Source organism: Cryptotermes secundus, unplaced genomic scaffold (genome assembly GCF_002891405.2).
Source record: "Cryptotermes secundus unplaced genomic scaffold, Csec_1.0 scaffold462, whole genome shotgun sequence".
Lineage (NCBI taxonomy): Eukaryota > Metazoa > Arthropoda > Insecta > Blattodea > Kalotermitidae > Cryptotermes > Cryptotermes secundus.
Window position 1 is genome coordinate 439,334 of NW_019724744.1, and position 20,151 is coordinate 459,484.

A 20,151-nucleotide genomic window follows, 5' to 3' on the forward strand; every position below is an offset into this window, starting at 1 on the left:
TCTAACTAGGGACTGTTCATATGATGAAGGAAATAGATATGGTTCTGAAGCATGGTGTGTTAATCCAAAAGAATAGTCTTAATCATAGTGGCTTGTAATCCAGTTTACTTGCATTGGTATTAGAAAGATTAAGAAAGTTAAATGAGGCGAGTGCTGGCCTCCAGTGAGAGAGTTTTGATTGAGTTGCTGCTTTGTTGAGTTGTCCCGTTTCTCTTACACAAAAATATGAGCACTCACTCACACAACAGCTGTTGCTTAGCAGCCAGTGTTACGTGAGTGAGTTGCTGAGTGCAGACTTTTAGAGAAAATGGCTGCTTGGTGGAACATAGAGGCACCTTAGGCTTTGCTGCCAGTGATGTCTTTTTGTGATATGCAGTTGTAACTCCTGGAAACAGTTGGGTCTGTGGACCTCTGTATGTGTCTCAACAAGATAGCCTGTACCCAAGGCTGCTTTAAGGCAGTGGTAGTCCCTGGGAAAAGTATGATCATGGGGGCCTCTCTCCCTTACTTTGTTCTTAAAAGGGAAGACAACACAATTTGATACAAGCACAAAATTATTTATATTAACAGATAATCTAAGAACTGTCTTGGTTTAAATTTTATATATTAAAACATAATAAAGCTAACTCCCCATTAGCAAGAAGCATGTATGAGAAATGGGGCTTGGTAGTTGCTTTAAAGAAACTTGTAGAAACCCAACACAAAACATGCTTTCACTTTAGTTGTTGTGTTGGAGTCTTCCCAGGCGATGCTGTAGTTTGGCAGATGAAAGGTTTTGGATATATGTAATGCAACAGTATGGCAGGTTCATCTCTCCTGTTCTGTAATTCTGTGGCAGTCCTGCTAGTGGTTTCCTGGGAGGATACCTCATGGCAGGTGAACATATGCATATTGCAAATTTTTAGGGTACATCTTCATAAAAAGAATAGAAATTTTCTTTTAAATTTTTGTTGATTTGCTGAGAATTCTGGGTGCTTTGATACTGAATAACCAGGAGTTTACTGTACTTCACATCTTACACATCTGAACCAGATGGACGAAATGCCAAACGTACCAATGCAAAAACAGAACCTACTTTATACATCCCTTGTGTGTCTACCACCTAGGTTATGTGAGTTGAGCTTGTAAACAGAACTAACTGTTAAAGTCGTCCAAAGTTCTGTAAATAAATTTTTAAATATCATTTCAGTACTGCAGATGGGAATTTAGCTTCTGTTTCGTGTATAGTATCACACCAGTTCTCATTTTGCCATTGGATAAAGTGGCCTTGGGTAGAATGGCTAAGGCCATTTCATAATTTGGCCAACATATAGCTATCAGCTAGCATGTGCTTTGCAAAAGAGTTCCATGAATTGTGCTGCAGTATTGCTAATGTTAAGCAAAAGTCGCTGTCTGAATTGTGTCGGTGTAGTTCACAAATTAATCAGTGTTGCCAGTAGCTGTTCAACAGCGAGGTCATGCAAAGTCATCTCAGAATAAGGTATGCCTGTCTGTTTACCAAGTCAACCATTTTATAGTCTCGTTTGTTCATTTTTTGGCTAGGAGGGTTTTTGTATTGTTTTGTGTGTGATGCAGAAACTCTTTTCCAGAAGAGATCCCTGCAAGCATCTGAATGAATTGAGGAAGAGGAGTAGTCATGTTCGGATTCGACACATTTACTCTGCTGCTTAAATAGAGAGAAAAAAAGATAGATACGAAAAACAAAAAATAGAAAAGTGCCAAAAGTAGCCTCTGTTGGTTGCAAGGTCATTTAACAAATGCTTTGCCACCTTGCCAGAGTATGTTGGTATGTTGGAGCAATGTGTGAGACTGGAGCATTTCTTAGAGCTGGCTTCCGCCATACCCTACTGCCCTGCCACTGTGTTGAGGAACGAGTGTGTGCCGTTCGAGCGTGGCGTGAAGTAGGGTTTGGTTCTGGGGCACAACTTATTAAAGTGATACAGAGTGTACTTCCTACCTGCGGGGCTGTTACGTGCCTGGGGTTGCCAGGCCCTCACAAGGGTGGCCACACTGCTCGGCCGTCCGTGTGTTGATGAGCCTTCACTGTCAGATTGTAGCAGATACACTGTTCAAACCGAGTGGAATTTTGAGGTTACTTTTTTCCTTTAGTACTTTCAGGTCCAGTACATAAAAAAGAAGCCTTTTTTTTCCCTTCATTTTTGTCCTCTTTTTCCTTATTATCCTTTCTCCTCCTCAGTTATCATTTAATCCTCCATTTTCTTTTCTTTCTCACCTTCTACCCTCTTTCCTTCTCCTCATACTCTTCAATGATGAGACCCACAAAGTTCAATGTTCAATGTCTGCAGTGGGCAGAACTTCAGCAGGAGGATGTACATGGCTTTGTTTGACCACCCTTGCAGTAATGAGTTAAAGGAGACTTCCCTATGGAAAAGAAGCTGAAAATTGCTCAAGGCTGATAATAGTTTCTTTTCATTTCCATTAGATATCAGAAGTTAAATGACTTAGGGCTTCTGTTAAGTTCTTAACCTTCGGGCAAGTGATATGCCATTATGCACTGACATGCATCTGACATTACTTGGAATCTTTGAATAGTTACAGGTATTTGCAGCGGGCTCTGTTTCAACTACTTTCTTTGGTCGCAAGTTAGTTGTGGAGGATAATGCTTGGAAAGTTGAGGAATTCATGTTTTGGCAATGATATGTGTGGGCTCCGGTCTCTCCCAGTCACTGTAAGAGCGGTTCCCGTGGAAGTGCACTCCGGAGAAATAAGAGAAATCCAACCCTTGACTGTGACACTTCAGAGCCGTGACAGATCGGAGTGGCTGTCCAGCCAACACTTGCTAATGGTTGTTTCTTTATGTCGTTCTGTCCATAGCAACTGATCCTCACATTAGATAATATGTTAAATACACACAGTAGTGACATATGCGGATAAGTCGTCATGTTGTGGCTGAGTGGCTTGTAACAATAATGGACTAGACTTGTATCCAGGAGATGATCGGTTTGAATGTCGACCAGGATACTGGCTGTTCTGTCTGAAATTGTTCATCCCCCAGCAAATGCTGAGATAATCCCTGGAGTAGGCCATGACCACTTCGTTCCAAGTCAGTTCCAGTTTATCTGTGATTGTGACCATTCAGTCCAGTAATTAATACCAAAAGCTTAACTGTATAGCTTGTATTTGGGGGCCATGCCATGACATAGTTGGTTGAGGCACTATGCTACAAGCTGTAAGGTCGCAGGTTCAGTTCCCGATGAGGTCATTGGATTTTTCAGTTGACCTAATCCTTCCAGCCGCACTATAGCCATGGGGTTTACTCGGCCCCTAACAGAAATGAGTACCAGGAATCTTCCTGGGGGTAATGGGCGGCCGGCACATAAGACTGACAAACTTACCGCCATCTGTGAGCCAATTGTCTAGAAAATATAGGAGCCTCAGTGCCTCACAACTGTATGTGCCTTCATGGCCTGTTACAGGGATAGCTGTACCTTACCTTTATAGCTTGTGTTTGAGTGATTTTAACCCCCAAAATTTTCTAATATTCAGACTGAGAGATCAGGCAGTTAGATGCTAGCTTCTGAACTGTGAGGATTCGGATTCAATCCCAGGTGACTTCCTGTATGGTTTATGGTGGACAGAGTGGTACTGGAGTAGGTTTCTTTCCAGGTTATTTTGGGTCCTCCCCCCCTCCAGCTAACCATCATTCCACCATTGGTCAGTGTCATCTCTCCCCATGTCCCCCTGAGGTGTGCAGTAGCCCTGACCAGGCAGCACAGTATCACACCTGAGCCTGAAAGTGGGTGAGGGGCTTCATCTCTGACCCAGCACATGGATAGTTACAGAGTCAGGAGGTTTCGTAAAGTCCCGTGAGGTTGTTTGGAGTTATGTAAAGACCTGGTCCTTCTTTTATACACAGCTGGGTTCGGTGGAATGATCAGTGTGTTATCAGCCCTGCTAACTCAGCAATATAACAAAGGCAACAGTATTACAAGTTTAAAAGTTTGCTCCCAGTTCATGTAGGGTTGACAGATGTTTGTAGTGAAGGGGAAGTGTGCAGGTATCCTTATCGAGTTCTCCTTTTTTGCAGCTGTAATCCTTAGGCCCACTAAAGGTCATGAAACTATGTTAATACAATTTTCATTAGGCATGAATGAAAATTCTTTTCGGTGGAAACAAAAGGTGTATAATAAAATATAGAATTGTAACCTTTTGAAGCATGAGTTTAATGTAATATGCAACAGTTCAGTTCCTGTCTCGCCGGAAACAGTCTTGTGACAAAGGCCAGTCAGTTAATATTATTTGGGGAAATAATTGCCATTCATTCTGAGAATCATATGAGATCCATAAATACATTCTGTGAGCAGAATGTAGAGTTTTTTAATGTTGAGCATTGGCAGTACATATAGTAACCATTGTGCTTTAAAGGCATAAGTGTTACAAAGAAGAAGACAGTCTCATGAGGAATGTACTAACAGAGTTATACTTTCATGGCCCAGTAGTTAAGAGAACACAGAACTGATGCTCTTCGAAATACCAATAGAGGTATGTATGTAATTGTTTGTACTGATGCTAACAACAGTCTGGGTTGCTGTCCCATCTGTAAACAGAGGCTGATTAACCCATTCACTGTCATTTCTCTGCACTGATTTTACCTGTGGGGCCAGCAATTTTTCCAAGAAAACTACTTTTAATTTCCTGTGTTCAAAGAGAAAATTCAAGTGAATGTATGAAGAACTGTGCAATATTTGAGGTTCTCACATTGATGGATGTGACACAGTGTAGTCTGGTAGGTGGTTATCAACATTTTGGAGTACGTGGTGCCTCTCCATCTTCAGGGGGAAGAGACGAAATGATCTATCTCTGTGGATTACAGAAATTTAGGGATGTTCTTGTGGCCGGCTGAGCAGGGTCTCCTATTCTGAAGATGGAAGCAACAGGTTTCTCCAAAATATCCATAGTGGTCTACCAGACTACATGGCATCGAATCCCAGAAAACAGTAATCTTCAATTAAAAAGGTATTAGCAGTTGCTGTATATTTCAATTCATCTGAGCTTTGACATTCTGTCCATAAAATTTCTCTGCACTTGAGACACATCTGTAGCAGAAAATGGCGTTTATCACAAAATGGTAACATCTTGCTGCTCGATAGGATTGTCACTGACATTCAGTAAACTTTAACCCATTAGGTGAAGGAGTTGGCAGTGAATGTGTTAAAACAGAGGTGTACAGAACTTTCGTGCAAGCGTCATTTGATGATATTGTATAAAGTCAGTCATATTGTAAGCATTCAAGTATTTAGAACTTGAAGAAGCCTCAACCCATTGGCTTAAATGTCAGGATTGTTGAGCACATTTTAAGTCTGTCGTATTATAAAAGAGATGGTACCATGTGGTGCAATGAAGGAAGAAACACACAGCTTTGTATCGAGAGTAAGTAAAAATGTCATTTATGCTTTGTGTCCATAAAGTGATGGTGGAGTTTTGAATTGTTGCCATTTCATAATCACACATGCTACAAACTTGAATTAAGTACTAATAAAAGGAGAAACTCTCATAGTTTCATTGGACAAAGGAAGTCACATGTGAAGCACGCGAGTCAGGTCAGGAGAGGAAACATCTGTAATCAGTACTCATGTTAGCTATGCAGAGGAAAGTGCAGTATGTGTTATGCCTGGTGAAGTATGAGTTCTTGGTTAATGTGGGAATTGTATTTGTCACGGTTCTTCAAGAAAAGACCGTCACATAAAAAGAACATTCTTAGGTGGGGTAACAGTTAAAGGAGACAGGAAATTTACTGAGAAAGAAGAGCTGTGAAGACCCTCCGTTTTGATACATCATATCAAGCTACCAGAGCAAGTTTTCTGTATGCTGCAGAGTGGTCAGTATGTGCTGATCAGTTAGATATGAAAAGCAGAGAAGTTCAAAGGTTGCTGAAGAAATGTCTTCATTTTTCAAGTTATGTCGTACTGTTACTGCAGTCTCTGAAGCCTGGCAGCCGTCACGAGAGATGTGATTTTGCGGAATATGTATGCAATGAAAGATTTTTACAGTGTATAATTTTCAGTTTATCCAAGGAATCCGTCCATGTCTGAGGCTTTGTGTTCATTTTCATAACAAACTAATTTTTTATGGTGAGGAGGAGATAGCCCCACGCCCAACCCCCAAGCTGGAGGACCACCCCTTGTCAGCTCTCCGCGACTGCTTATTCAATATATTCGCAGCTTCCCTCCAAAACTGGATGGAGTCTCCTCCATCTGCAACCTGAGGACGTGCCATGCTGTGGTGACAAGGGACCCAGCTGATGGATTTTAGAGAGAGGATGGGATTTATGGATTTGATTGATCTGGCTCAGGATAGGGACCAGCGGAGGGCTCTTGTGAACATGGTAATGAACCTTCGTGTTCCATAAAATGCTGGGAAATTCTTGAGTATCTACAGAATTGGCGGCTCCTCCAGAAGGGCTCAGCTCCATGAGTAAGTAAGTAAGTATAATTTTCAGTGATGAGATGATGATGCACATCTGTGAACGTTTTCACAGATATTACATGAAAATATGGGTAGTGAGATAACACACACATATTTGTCAAACACGTGTGATAGTCCTAAATGAACATATGATGTGGATTTGAGCCACGGTCTTCGTAGTACCAACTGTAACATCACAAAATTACCAGTTGGAAAACTTGCTAAATTTTTGTACTATCCTAGACTGGAGACAGGTGCAATTTTCCAGCAGGGTTGCAACCTGTGCTGTAGCAATGCCATCATTTGTTGTGCATATTTTCCTGTAAAGTGGAATGGGGAAGGAGACTGGAAACCTTGGCCACCTCAGTCCCCAGATGTTCTACCTGACCATTGCTTTTGTGGTTATGTCGGACAAATGGCAGCAAATTCAGTCACTTTTGAGATGTTTTTGTTCGTGGACTCATATTGAACTTGACTGCGTTGTCATCGTCACTTCCAGTATGAGACTTACTAAGACTGTTACTGATGTTGAAAATGGATTCCTTCCATTGTTTTAAATGTTTTCCAAAACTTCATTTTTTTTTCTTTTGGTCATAATTGTAAGATCTTTTTTCCAGTTACTTTAGAGCTCCTCCTCTCAATATGTTCTTGCCAGTGTCGTAAGCATTCTATAAATGCTGTTATTTATAGAATTTGTATCCCTGTCAGAATTCCTTCATTTCTTTTACGATCGGAGAGGTTCACCGCAACTTTCCTGAGTACAGAAATGAAACTGAAGGTTTCTCTTTCTTTTGCTGTTGTATTCATGTTTAGCATGTTTTGTTACAAAATGGCAAACACTTCATCTCAGCCATGGCTTTATGAAGACACCGTACTTTCTTATCCAGGTGTAAGGTAGTTGGTTGAATGGCTGGTGGTAACATGGCTGAGTGTGGGTAAGTAGATCAGTTGCTATGGATGATACACACCTGTTGCAAGTGTGGGTGTTAGTGGAGGATGTAGTGATGAGGTGCTACAAGACAGAGGTCCAACCCTGTGATTGGTTGGATCTCCAAGCGAATGAGGACGAGCTGAGAGCTAAAGCTCATGCAGCGAGGTTCAAGAGAGAGCGAGAGAGCAACATCTGGACCGCTGCACTGGTGCCACCAACTCTTCTTGACAAATGGAGAAGATAGGTGGAAGTCGTGGAATTTATCTCAGAAAAACTCATTTTATCTATTTGCTGTTTGCAGCATACTGCTTTTTTTATCACATGACATTTAGCATAATGAGAGTGGGGGTGGACTAGGGCTTAAATGTGGTGATGGCTCTCTTGCAGTGGATGCAACACACACAGCAAAATGAGGGAATGCAACCTGCTCAGGCCTGTTACTCTAATTTCTAGTATTGAAATATGTTGGTGCAGTAGGTCAGCTGTTCATAGCCAGTAATGGAATCTTACATGTATGATATGATACTTGTGTTAGATAAAATGAAATGGATCTGAAAGAACAAATTATTGATTAAGAAGCCGTGTTTTGTTTTGTATTGCTGTTTTGACATGTCTATACATATCAGATTTCTTCAATTTACTTGAAATTCTACATTAAATTGTAAATGTGAATTAATTATTCTCTGGGTCATAAAATATTTATCTTAACTCCATGTTCACTACCAAAAATTGTGCAGTAAGAGTTCAATTGTGTTCCTTCTAGAAGGAACTTGAATATGAGACCAGTAGCTTCATTTTGAGTGTTTTGATGCACATGAAGATGGCAGTGAGTTGAAACATATCAGACACACATACATTTACAGTTGTTTTTTGGTTTTATTTGATAATAAAATAAAATAAAAAATGTGTTTAAAAATAATACAGTAGAAAGAATTATAATATTAAAATAGTAAGAAGAAAGTTTATGTTTAAATTCTTACATAATCTTCTGGGACGGGGAGTGTAGCGTGCAGCAGATGGTGTAGCCATTTGTAATACCGCTTTGGAGGATCATGAGGAGGTTGGTTCTAGTGATGTAGATTGCTGCCAGGTGGCAGCAGTGACCTGAGCAAGTCTGTCATATTTCCAGCATTTTACTGTGTGTTACATCAACATTTTCTTCCCCTAGAAAATCAGTGTCTGTGCATAAAATTGTGTATCCCTCTTTAACCTTATATGTTGATCAGAAGTTCAGGTGTAACATAAAGCGAGTCATTGAGTGAACAAGGCAGGATCTCCCACGATGCAGGGGAAGTTTGTGAAGCATAACTAGTAGACAGTGAATGGTCTGAAGCTTTCACAGAGAACAAGCACACAGAAATTCTTTCAGGTGATTGGTCATGTTGAATTAAAAATCAGTGATTTGGAGATAAATAAGTTCTCCAAAACATTGGTTTTTAACACATCTTTGATGTGGTTCATCACCTGAGTAGAGTTTAGAGCAAATATGGGTGGAAGAAAGAACCTTAATAAGGATATATCCACTGATTAAAGCCATGTATTGTGGAGAGCTTGATGAGGGCGTCAGGCAAGTCTTGTAGCATGTTGGCTGCCATATGACATGCATATTTCATGTGCTGTGGGTCCAACACACTTCAGATATATGCAGCACACATTGGATTATCTCCTGTGCCCATATTATAAACTTCATTAGAATATGGAGCCCAATCACAGATGACTTCTGGAGGAGAATGAAATGTAGCACCAGGGAACAAGTTAACTACTGTGTAGAGTGTCCACTTGGGCACAGTTGTGGGTTAAGCCCCACAAAATTAGTGCTGCAGTGATGTGTATGGAGTAGGTATAGCCCGTAGTTTTATTTCTGTTCATGAGTTGTTAAAATGTTCAGTTCTGTATTGTGGGAGGTCTTGTATGTCTGTGTTATGTTACATTAAAGCTGTGGTTATAAATAATGACTTCATGTGAGAATGAAACTAGCAGCTGGCCCTCAATACATTTTCCATGTGGGTCATTTCAGATAAAGGATGCGTTTCCTTCCACAGTTCTGTATTTAAAATTGTTAGATATACAAAATATTTCTTTGCTGAATTTCGTGACCCTGAATTGTCCATGGTTTTCTTGTTTTGGCCATTTCATACTTTCCAAGGACTTAAAATGTAGAACTCAAGGTTCTCATAGAAGTGAACATGAAGATAACTTGCACGCTGTCTCAAGCTTCAGGATCAAAACTTAACCCAAGCAAGTGTGTAAAGTCTGCTTGCTTTTTTGACTTACTCTTCAGTCCAGAAGGTGAAGGTGCCATGTTCTTCTGAAATATCGCTAATGATACACCAGACTAAACTGCGTCATCCTGAAAAATAGTACTCTACATTTATAATATACTCCCCCCTGTAGTAGTGTATGTATAATTCATGCAAATTCTATTGAAGGATGTTATCACTGCAGAACCCTACCATGTGGCTAAGGTGCTACAAAAATCTATTGCATAACACTTTGAAGTCTGAAATTTGACTAAATGTTTATAAATTCACTTCATACCTCACAAGAAAAACACAGTGCGTTACCATTACAAGGGCCTGCCTGCTAATGCTGTTTAGAGAGACAGTCATTATTTGTTGTGAGAATCATACGAAACATACTGTGAGAGCAAAACTCAAAGATTTTTTAATGTTAAAGTAGGTGGTACATATAGTAACCACGGTTTTTTTAAATGTTAATTTCTTATGAGGGATGCAGCATATGGAAGCAAAATGTAGTAGTAGTGAGAAGCAGGGCTGTTAAAATCAGTTAATCACTCTCATTAATGAAGTCTTTAATTCCTATTTGACATAATTCAGGTACGTGACCTAAATTAGTAGTTTTTTAATTTAGAATATAAACTACAATTTAAAATAACTTTACCTATGCATTTGCTGTATTTGAGATATACTCGTATGTTATCTGTCCTTTAAAAACTCTGAATTATAAAACTGAATAATTTCGAAACAGTTCTGATAATAATGCATTACACTTGGGACTGCTAGATTTGTGGACACTTTTCAGCAGGGAAAGATACTGTTCTCTTCCTCAGAACATCAAGGTCATCTCTGGGGCTCACCCAGCCTCCTATCCAGTGGGTGCCAGGGGCTCTTCCTTGGCATTAAGCTGACCACTCAGCTCCATCTAGTGCTGATGTCAAGGCTGATATAACTGTACACTGATTCATCCATGCATCTTTGTGATGCGATGCTTAATGAATTAATCACAGGAACAACTTCACATTCGTTTTACTGTCATGTAGTATCCTGAATAGAACACAGTGCTTCAGAAACTGCATCTCTCTCCAGCCTCAGTTGTAAACGTGGGGAGTCACACACTTAGGTTCATTACAAAGATGTGATTTCCATCACAGATCCAGTGATTGGGTTTACCTGTTTTTAATGGACCCACCTGATTTGGTGCCTCTGCACCCTTTCATCTGAGGACAGAAGCAGGTCCAGTTTTTGTAATGTGTTCTTTCAGAAGACTGGACAACCTGCAGTATCCAGAAACCATGCAATCCAGAGTGTATACATGAAGCTTGTATTTGTGGTGTCAATCAAATGCATCCTGAACTATCAGTCCGCATCTTGAGACTTCACATAATTGTTTAACTTTCAAGACATGTTCGGCTGCTCAGTCCAAATGCCCATACTAATCTCCAGGACGCACTGAAGTTAGTGCGTAGATTATGCAAATATTTTGTTTGGTCATGAACAGGTTGCAGCCTTGTGATCCTTCTTTGACCAGTGGTTGTATTTTATTTAGTGATATACACCAAAGAAGTTTTAAATTAAGATACATTCTGTATCCACATGCAGTACCAGGGACTTGTGCCATTCAAGTGTAGCTGCAAAGGCAGGCAGGGTACCATTTAACATTTTGACTGCTGAGACTGCTTGGGTGTAAATGCCATTGTATAGAAGACCCCATGATACTTTCACACATGACCTTCAAACAACCGCTGATATAAATTGTGGGAAAGCCTGTTCTTTTCTCTGAACATCAGTATGTCACATGTGAGTCCATCTGCTGACAGAAATGTTAAGTCATTGATTAACAGTGAGGCCATTGTCTTCAACTATGGAAATTTTAGTGCAAGTACTTCAAACTTGAGTAATTGGTATTAATTATATTTTATTTAGAATAGTTTATAAGACATTCTGTACTAAATAATTAAAGAATTTATTAATAGAGAATGGTTAATTGATTGAGAATACTGATCCATTGGCAGCCCTGTGCCCCAGATGATACACCGTTTTATTTCCTGATGTCACACTGTAGCCACTGCAAGAAGCCTGTCAGCTGTTCACCCCCACTTGTGTGTAGTGAATGTGAACTTACCCCACACACCATAATTGATGCAATGTTAGGTCTCGTGATGTTACATAAATAAAATTAATTAATCTGCTAGCATTATTAATACAGCAGCTGTTTAAACAGAGATTTTCATATTGCAGGTGCTACTTTTGGGACAGGAATATGTGCCGTCAAATTGACAGCACTTGGACGTCCACAGCTGCTGGTAAGTTGTACAGGTTCCTACATATGGTTTATATCCTGTCACTTTCTTGTAATTGTCCATTATATTATACAGGTACACAAAAGAGTATGGCAACATTATGCCTTAACCGTACAAGTGCCAAGGGCTGAAAATTTCTGTGTTTATGAAACTTTCCATATGTGACAGTATGTAACAGCTTCACTGTGCTGTGGCTTCAAATCTTAGTTGTATTATAAGAAAGACATGATCACTTGGTGTTTGTATACGTGTTTAGAACTGTGTTATATTGAGCCATGCCTGTGAGAGTGTATCTGTAATGTATGTAATGTGTTGCAGTTGCAGCTGTCTGAAGTGATCATGCGCACAAGAAAGTACATGACAGAAGTGTTGGGAGGGGAGGGCAATGTTCTGATGCATCACGTTCATGTGGAGGAACTGGAAAAGAAGTTTTTACAGGCAGGCCTCGAGGAAGAGACGGTTAAGAAGTTCCTTAAGCAGCTGACCTATGACGAGGAAGGGTGAGTGTAGCTGTTGTATTGTGTTTCTATCTGGAACTAAGCAGAGCCAGGTTAAGACTTCGTTAGGAACTTTGTGCGATAGAGAAGACACCGCTACAAATTTGTTATAAAATGTATTGTAGAAATACGTGATAATAATTTTGAGGTTCTCACAGCAGCAGCTGTGCAGAGTACTGTCTTCTGGTGTGTGACGCTGTGTAGTCTGGTAGAGTTTGCCAACAGCTGTTTGCTTCTTCATGGTTTCTTGCTTGGCTTACTCTTCAGCCGTGAAAGTGGGAGCAGTACTCTTCTCGGTCGCCATGAGAACCTCCAATCCAGCAGTGAAGGTTTTTATTTGAATATTTGCTTGGGAGGAATTTTTTCATGGCAAGATAATTTAACAAGATAACCAAATATTTTTCAAGTGAATGCCGCAGCTTAAGAAACTTGTTTTATTTTTATATTTGCATACTGTTACATATCATTGTCACTGACTCTGGGGCTGCTGACATAATAATAAGTTGGTTGATTTTAATTGTATAAATGATTGGAACATACATATATAATACAACAGTCAGTTTATTATAAAAATCACATGACATGTGTCAGTCTGTAGACCAACATCAGGTGAATACTGTGGCATAAGTGCTCGAAGTAAGAACTGTGCAGGCAGAGAAACAGCCGTTGCTAGGTAATGGCTTGTTTACATGCAGCAGAGAAATGTGTCATGTACACTCTGATGCCATGCAACAATAGAAGTGATGTTGCAAGCGGCATTCTCTGTGGGTCCATCCCGTGCTCATTGCTATGCAACTGTGCAGTAAACACATCTCTGCAACGGTGAATCAGCACGCAACAATAGAGGAAGTGGTGTTTTCTATGGGTCTGCTCCAAGGCTTTGCAACAGAATGCTGTGTTTTAAGTCATGGATGACTTTTCTATTTTATATTTGGAGGTCTCTCGGATTGCGAGACCCTGAGCTATAGCATAATTAGCTTATACATAAATCTGGCACCGATACCTGAGATGGAACCCATCTGTTATGTGATGTTGCTTGTATGTGCAGAGTTATTCATTTGTTCCCCTGGAGTGGCATTGTGGATGAGAATCAGCAGCTGAGTGACACATTCCGTGTGCCAGACCTCAAAACAGGTCGCATGGTTCGCCTAATCACACAGCTCACACCTAAGGAGGAGGAGATGTTTCGCAACATGGTGCGACGCATGAATAATCTGTGCAGGGTGAGTTCCTGTATTCCTTCTGCATCCTTTGGCTGTCCCTCGCATACACCAGTGTTCAGCAAACAGAAGTCACAGTAAATGTTACATTCGTAGATAGGATCTAGAAGTTTATTCTGTTGTCTGGACAATATCCATCCTGTTATTCTTGTTGTTGTTGTTGTTGTTATTATTATTGTTGTTGTTATTGTTATTATTATTATTATTATTATTATTTAAAACAATGTTTCAGAGACAGGATTCTGTCTGCTATCTCTGGGGATAGGGACTAGCTCTATCGATTGGGCCCAACTGAGTAGGTTTCTACCTGAGGACAGAGACAGAATCCAGTCTCCAAAACTTTTTAAATAAAAAACAGGATGATGTCCAAAACACAATAATTTCATTACATTCATGTTGAACAGGCAGTCAGCCAACATCAACACAGCTTGTGGAATGTTTGTATTTGTTTATTCCTTGTCCAGCCTGGCCAACACAGTGCAGTGTTACATCACTGTGTAATTTATATAGCTTTGGTGACAGAAGATGTCTTCCTACCTTGGTAACTCGGTTAGTGTTCTCACCAGTTTGCAGAGATGCTGGAAAATGAGTGTGTTTCACAGATTACGTTGTTTTACATTTCTATTTTTAGTAATTATGGCTGAAATAATGTAAAGAAGGAATTGGTACTTGTTTGCATACTGGACGCTAAATTAATGCATTTTGAAAGTACAGGCAACTCCCTGTATCTGGAGATCATGATACTGAAAGTGACCACAAACACTGAAAATGTGTAAACTTAACTGAACGTGCACTGAACATGGTGCAGGAGCAGGATGTGACGTGACAGTCAGAATGGTAGGACATGTTAGGACACTACACACATAATTCAATAGCCATGCATGGCAGCTTCTGAGTATCTCTGGGTGGGGTAGTGATGTATTTCATGAGAGAAATAAAACAACAGATACGAGAAAATGTGGATGATGAAAGCATGTGTGATGCCAACTCATATTTTCAAAATTATTGTTTTCTTGGATATGACGCTGTGTAGTTTGATATGTATCAGTGTTACGGTTTAACCTTCAGCATCCGTATTCACAGTAAAAGAGCTGAATGTTTTGTTGCCAGATGGCAGCGGAGCTGGATGTACGCATCATGGTGGATGCAGAGCAGACATACTTTCAACCAGCCATCTCCCGAATCACCCTTGAGATGATGCGAAAGTACAACAAAGAAAAGGTGAGGGCCACAATTCGTAACAATCCCATAAGGTGATAAATAGAACAGTCATAGCAAAATTGTTGTTCAATTTCCATGGCTGTATTCTGATCTAATGTAATGTAATGTGTGCAGGCTGTGGTATTCAACACATACCAGTGCTACCTGAAGAACACCTATGAAGAGGCTACAAACGACTTGGAGCAGGCAAAGCGACAGAACTTTTACTTTGGAGCCAAGCTTGTTCGGGGGGCATATCTGGAGCAGGTCAGCTACATGCTTATCATGTGTCAGTGACTAGACATGGGGTTTGGATTGATAATAAATGTAAATAACTGTAATGCTCTCACTGATTTGTGCACTCTAAAAGTCACTATAGTGCACACCGGTTTGTTGTGTCATCACCAGTCATTGCTGAGCAGTGCCTTCTAATGTGGAGATTCTTCTGGTTCCATGCTCACAGCCAGGCAGCAGCTGCAACTTCTTCAGGGTCAGGTGAATTGCTGCTGGCCCAGCACAGTCACATCTGGTTCCGCTTTTTAGTCCCAATGCCTCGTGACCATATTTTACTCTCTTACAACTCTGGGGGTTATGCAACTGACTCTCACTACTTCATTTGTTTGGGTAATTTCCTGATGATCCTCAGCAGCAGTCATTCTTGGGTCTTGGTCCTTGAAGACTTGTGACGATATTTTACTGTCTCGCCAGTCTGGCTCTTTCCAGCACAGTCTTTCTTGGTTCTGAGCTCTGTGGGACTCATGCATCTATCTTTTTCACCAAGTGCTTTGGCCAGTCATTATGTAGCCTCGGTATGGACCGCATAGAAAACGCTGCTTTTGATAGTTTGTCTGTTGTATGTATATCCATTGCTGTGGAAACATGTTTACCTGCCACTGTTCTGACCTTCAGTTGTCATGTCACAGTACTATGAAGAGGGATGTTATTCTTAGCAGCTGCACTGTGGATAACATATTGTCGCGTATTGGGTGTATAACGCGACAAATAACTTCACGCCGTATTTGGTATAGCGAATTTTATTTCACATTCGCACTTATAATCACACAATTGACAGTTTTAGAACTACTGCTATCTGCAGTATCACAAATACTACACTCCAAATGCCACAATACAACTGACTGGTTGCTGGCTAACTCGGAACTAACTCGGAGGTAGCTAGAGGACTCACTCGGAGGTAGCTCCAGGACTAACTGTGAATAGCCTTCGCTGCTCCTCATGTAGCCTCGATCGGACAATACGGAAAACGGCCACGTAATACGCACCCTTGTTGCCTGGTGCTGTGTTGCTAGCAACACTAGCGGTAGTAATCGCTGTTACTACCGTCGTCTCTCGCAATCCTGTTCACCCACGCTGCCTAGCAACCCGCGGTACCCTTGGTGACGTCATCGCTGTTGACTTGCTTGCATAGCGACCAGGATGCTAGGACTCGGCTAACTTCTGCTCACTTCGGCTTCGCTCGGCGCATCACGGCTGGCAGGGGGGAGGGGTGTCATCCATAGCTCAACATGTCACACTGCTCCCTCCTTAAGGCTGTTCGTCTCGAATAGCCTAACGGTGCACCCCCGTTCCTTTTCCGTCCCGTAGCTGTGCTTGCGGTGTCTCCTGTTGTTTCGGCTACTCTTCTTGCAGCGACTATTCTTCGTCCGTTACATCCGCTCCCCTCTTAAGACAAAGCTCGTCTCGAGCAGTTTCCTTTCAGCTCGCCAGAAGATCCAGTTGTGTCCCATTCATCCGTCACTTTCATTCTTCCTTGGGAGGCTGGTACTTCTACACTACCAGTTCCTCCTCTGCTTGAAGTCTCTTTTTCCGTTTTGGAGGGGGTGTCCCCTCCACAAGGTCCAATCCTTGCCGTGTTGTAGGCAGACAGAAAATCCGGCTACCCACTTGGCGATCTGCAGTCTTGCAGTTTTTCTCCGGTCTGCTTCCTTCACATATCGCGGCTGTCCGCCGCCTAGGTCCTTCACTTCATTTCTGCGTTGTAGTTGCTGTCTCAGGCCTCGGTTCCTGATGCCAGTGTTGCGTTCCGGGCCTTTCCACAGTCTCTTCCCGAACGTCCGTTTCTTGGTGATTTCCGGTGCGACCTTATTCTTGATTTGTCCCATACGCCTGTATCCTACACAGGGTGTAATCTTTATTCCGGTGGCGGTCACTTCTTTCCGCTGGCATCCGAAGGTTCCCAGGGGAATTTCCTTCTTGAAGGCAATTCTCCAACGTCGTGCCACTGTCGCGCGACGGGATGTCTTCCTGCAGGGGGCAGCCAACTTCATCCGGGGTCCANGACGTCGTCTGCAGGGACCTCTTCTTGCTGTTCCGCCTCAGGTTTCATGTCCACTGGGGCCGGCTTTTCTTCTTCTAGATGTGCCTCCATCTCTTGGCAGGCTGTCATCTCTTTCTGCCAGGCATCCTTATTAGCTTGCAACCTCTTCTCACGTATGGTGGCCGTCCTTGCTTCGATGGCTTTCATCTCCGCTTGGATAGCTTCTCTTTCTGCGGCCATTTCTTCTCGCCGGGCCTTTCTATCGGCGTCTAATATCGCCACTAGGCGTTCAAAAATAATTTCCATCTCCATCGTGCGGTAGTATAATTCGTTGCGGCGTGTTCAAGATCGTAATCCCACTTCTGACACCAGTTGTCGCGTATTGGGTGTATAACGCGACAAATAACTTCACGCCGTATTTGGTATAGCGAATTTTATTTCACATTCACACTTACAATCACACAATTGACAGTTTTAGAACTACTGCTATCTGCAGTATCACAAATACTACACTCCAAATGCCACAATACAACTGACTGGTTGCTGGCTAACTTGGAGGTAGCTCGAGGACTCACTCGGAGGTAGCTCCAGGACTAACTGTGAATAATCTTCGCTGCTCCTCATGTAGCCTCGATCGGACAATACAGAAAACGGCCACGTAATACGCACCCTTGTTGCCTGGCGCTGTGTTGCTAGCAATGCTAGCGGTAGTAACCGCTGTTACTACTGTCGTCTCTCGCAATCCTGTTCACCCGCGCTGCCTAGCAACCCGCGGTACCCTTAGTGACGTCATCGCTGTTGACTCGCTTGCATAGCGACCAGGATGCTAGGACTCGGCTAACTTCGGCTCACTTCGGCTTCGCTCGGCGCATCACGGCTGGCGGGGGGGAGGGGCGTCATCCATAGCTCAACATGTCACACTATAATGCTTGTTCATATGAAACCCATTAACGTATTCTGGTCTGATAAATACCTCAAGGCAACGATACAGTGGTTCCAGTAGCGGCCCAGGGAATTCTTTGTGGTGGGGATCAACCCTTTTTGCATCAGCAAATGTCTGCCCCAGTGCCCATGGGGACTTTTTTAACAACCATTACCACCCATTCATCCAGAACATTCCCTGAATGGGTTTCATTTAAAGAAGCATAATAAAAGATGTTTCATGGCACAATTTTTCTTGGCTGGCCCATCATTTCAAATCAGAACGGAAGTCCACTTGGATTTGACATGGCGGGTTTCATGGAAAACATTTTATCTATAAAACAATGCCTGCTCTTCAGACTGTCAACAAATTTTGGGCTTGGTCTGGCTTAACCAGTGGTTGTGTAAGTTAAAGCATTCATTCTTTTACCCCTTTAATTTTCATTTCAAAATATATAAATGGATTTTGGTACTGAAGTTTCAGGTTCTTATGGAGCTGAATATCAAGTTTACAATCTTTTGGGATGTGATTCCATATAAGCTGGTAAATAAGAGCCAATATTTTGAAGGGGCTTGTTAACTCCATCTTACGTCATGAAGATAGAAACAGCAGGTTCATCCAAAATATAGCGCTCTGTCTACTATACTACACAGTGTCACATCTCAAGACTGTAATTCTGACTTCAAATTAATTCATTTTGGCTGTTATGAATCCCAGTTGTTTTTTCTTAAAAAACTGTTTTCATTATTTCTTAGTCTTCTGTAAGAGCATTAAATAAAAGAAGTGTACTATCTTCTGGGATATAACTCCCTGTAGTCCATTGAAAGTCAGCTGACATTCCAGCGGAACATACAGCTTCCATCTTCAGGGTCGAAGAATAAGTGAAGCAAGAAACCAGCATGAAAGTAGGTCCCAAACAGAGCTCTGGACATAATATGCTCTTCTGAAACATCAGTTGACTTTCAGCAGGCTACGTAGTGTTATGTCCCAGAAGACAGAACTCTTCATAACCACTGCTGTGAGAACCTCAGTTTGTACAGATTAACAGAAAACTGTGTTTGGTATTATGGGGATGGTAGCACTGACTCATGTTATGTGCAGGAGCGGGCTCGAGCAGCAGCACTGGTCTACTCGGACCCTACCAACCCCAGCTTTGCAGCCACAACTGAGATGTATCATCGCACTCTAACTGAATGCCTCCGTCGCATCAAGGATCTGAAAGACCGCAGTGAGGATGCAAGGAAAATTGCTATCATGGTGGCAAGTCACAACGAGAACACCGTCCGATTTGCAATAGAGAAGTATGCGTTTTGTGTGTCAAAATGAGCTCTTTACGTCTGAATCAGTTATCTCGTTTTCATGGTCGTGTCTGTTAATGTGACTTCTGTTGCAGGATGAAGGAGATTGGAATCTCACCAGAAGACAAAGTGATCTGTTTTGGGCAGCTGCTCGGGATGTGCGACTACATCACATTTCCACTTGGTCAGTGCAATATTCTCTTAATGTTAATGCACCCAGTTATAAGAGACTTGTTCCTGTTCACAAATTGTTTTTGGCGATGCTGTTGAAAATAGTAACCATGTGGATTGAAGCAGGCTTTCCAGTATGCCTCAGCCAATGGTTAGCCACAACAAAGGACTGTCTGGGCTGATAAACCATTGCACCACCATGGCCTTGACATCTTTCTGCTGTCTAAGTCTTGGATCGCTAATGCTAGTATTTAAGGACCCTGATGTCACCCTTAACTCTTTGACTGGCGCGAAGGGTATTTAAATCCCACCCCTGTCCTGGCAGGCCCTTTAAACCTTATGTCGCTAAAATGCATGTAGTTACTTTTTCCTAAACAACTTCAACAAAAATTGGTTTTTAAAAACGAAATTATCAGGAACTAATTAAAATATAATATTTTATGCAATAAATTCCTTTCCATACCTCTTTATTAGTTTTTCTTCGTGCGATAAACATTAAAACATGAAAGTTTGCAGAGAGCCACACCACAGCCTCCACACATGATACTTGTTTCTTTTCTAACCTTGTGCTTAGCACTCACACGACATTTTCTCAGGGCACCATTCTTCTTATTGTTACTGGGAGGAACAAGGACCATTTTGTGAATTTTCAAGCCACCCTCTAGACGATT

The 20,151-nt window shown here is 41.6% G+C and overlaps 1 protein-coding gene across 1 annotated transcript in view; it reads left to right on the top strand.

Moving 5' to 3' along the window:
• Positions 1-20,151, top strand: part of LOC111862837 (proline dehydrogenase 1, mitochondrial) — a 54,884-nt gene that overhangs the window by 29,008 nt on the left and 5,725 nt on the right. The window contains exons 5-11 of the mRNA XM_023848565.2: positions 11,836-11,900; positions 12,216-12,397; positions 13,443-13,617; positions 14,725-14,835; positions 14,950-15,081; positions 19,113-19,312; positions 19,405-19,493. Coding sequence (XP_023704333.1) covers positions 11,836-11,900; positions 12,216-12,397; positions 13,443-13,617; positions 14,725-14,835; positions 14,950-15,081; positions 19,113-19,312; positions 19,405-19,493 — 954 coding nt within the window. The remainder of the gene's footprint in view (positions 1-11,835; positions 11,901-12,215; positions 12,398-13,442; positions 13,618-14,724; positions 14,836-14,949; positions 15,082-19,112; positions 19,313-19,404; positions 19,494-20,151) is intronic.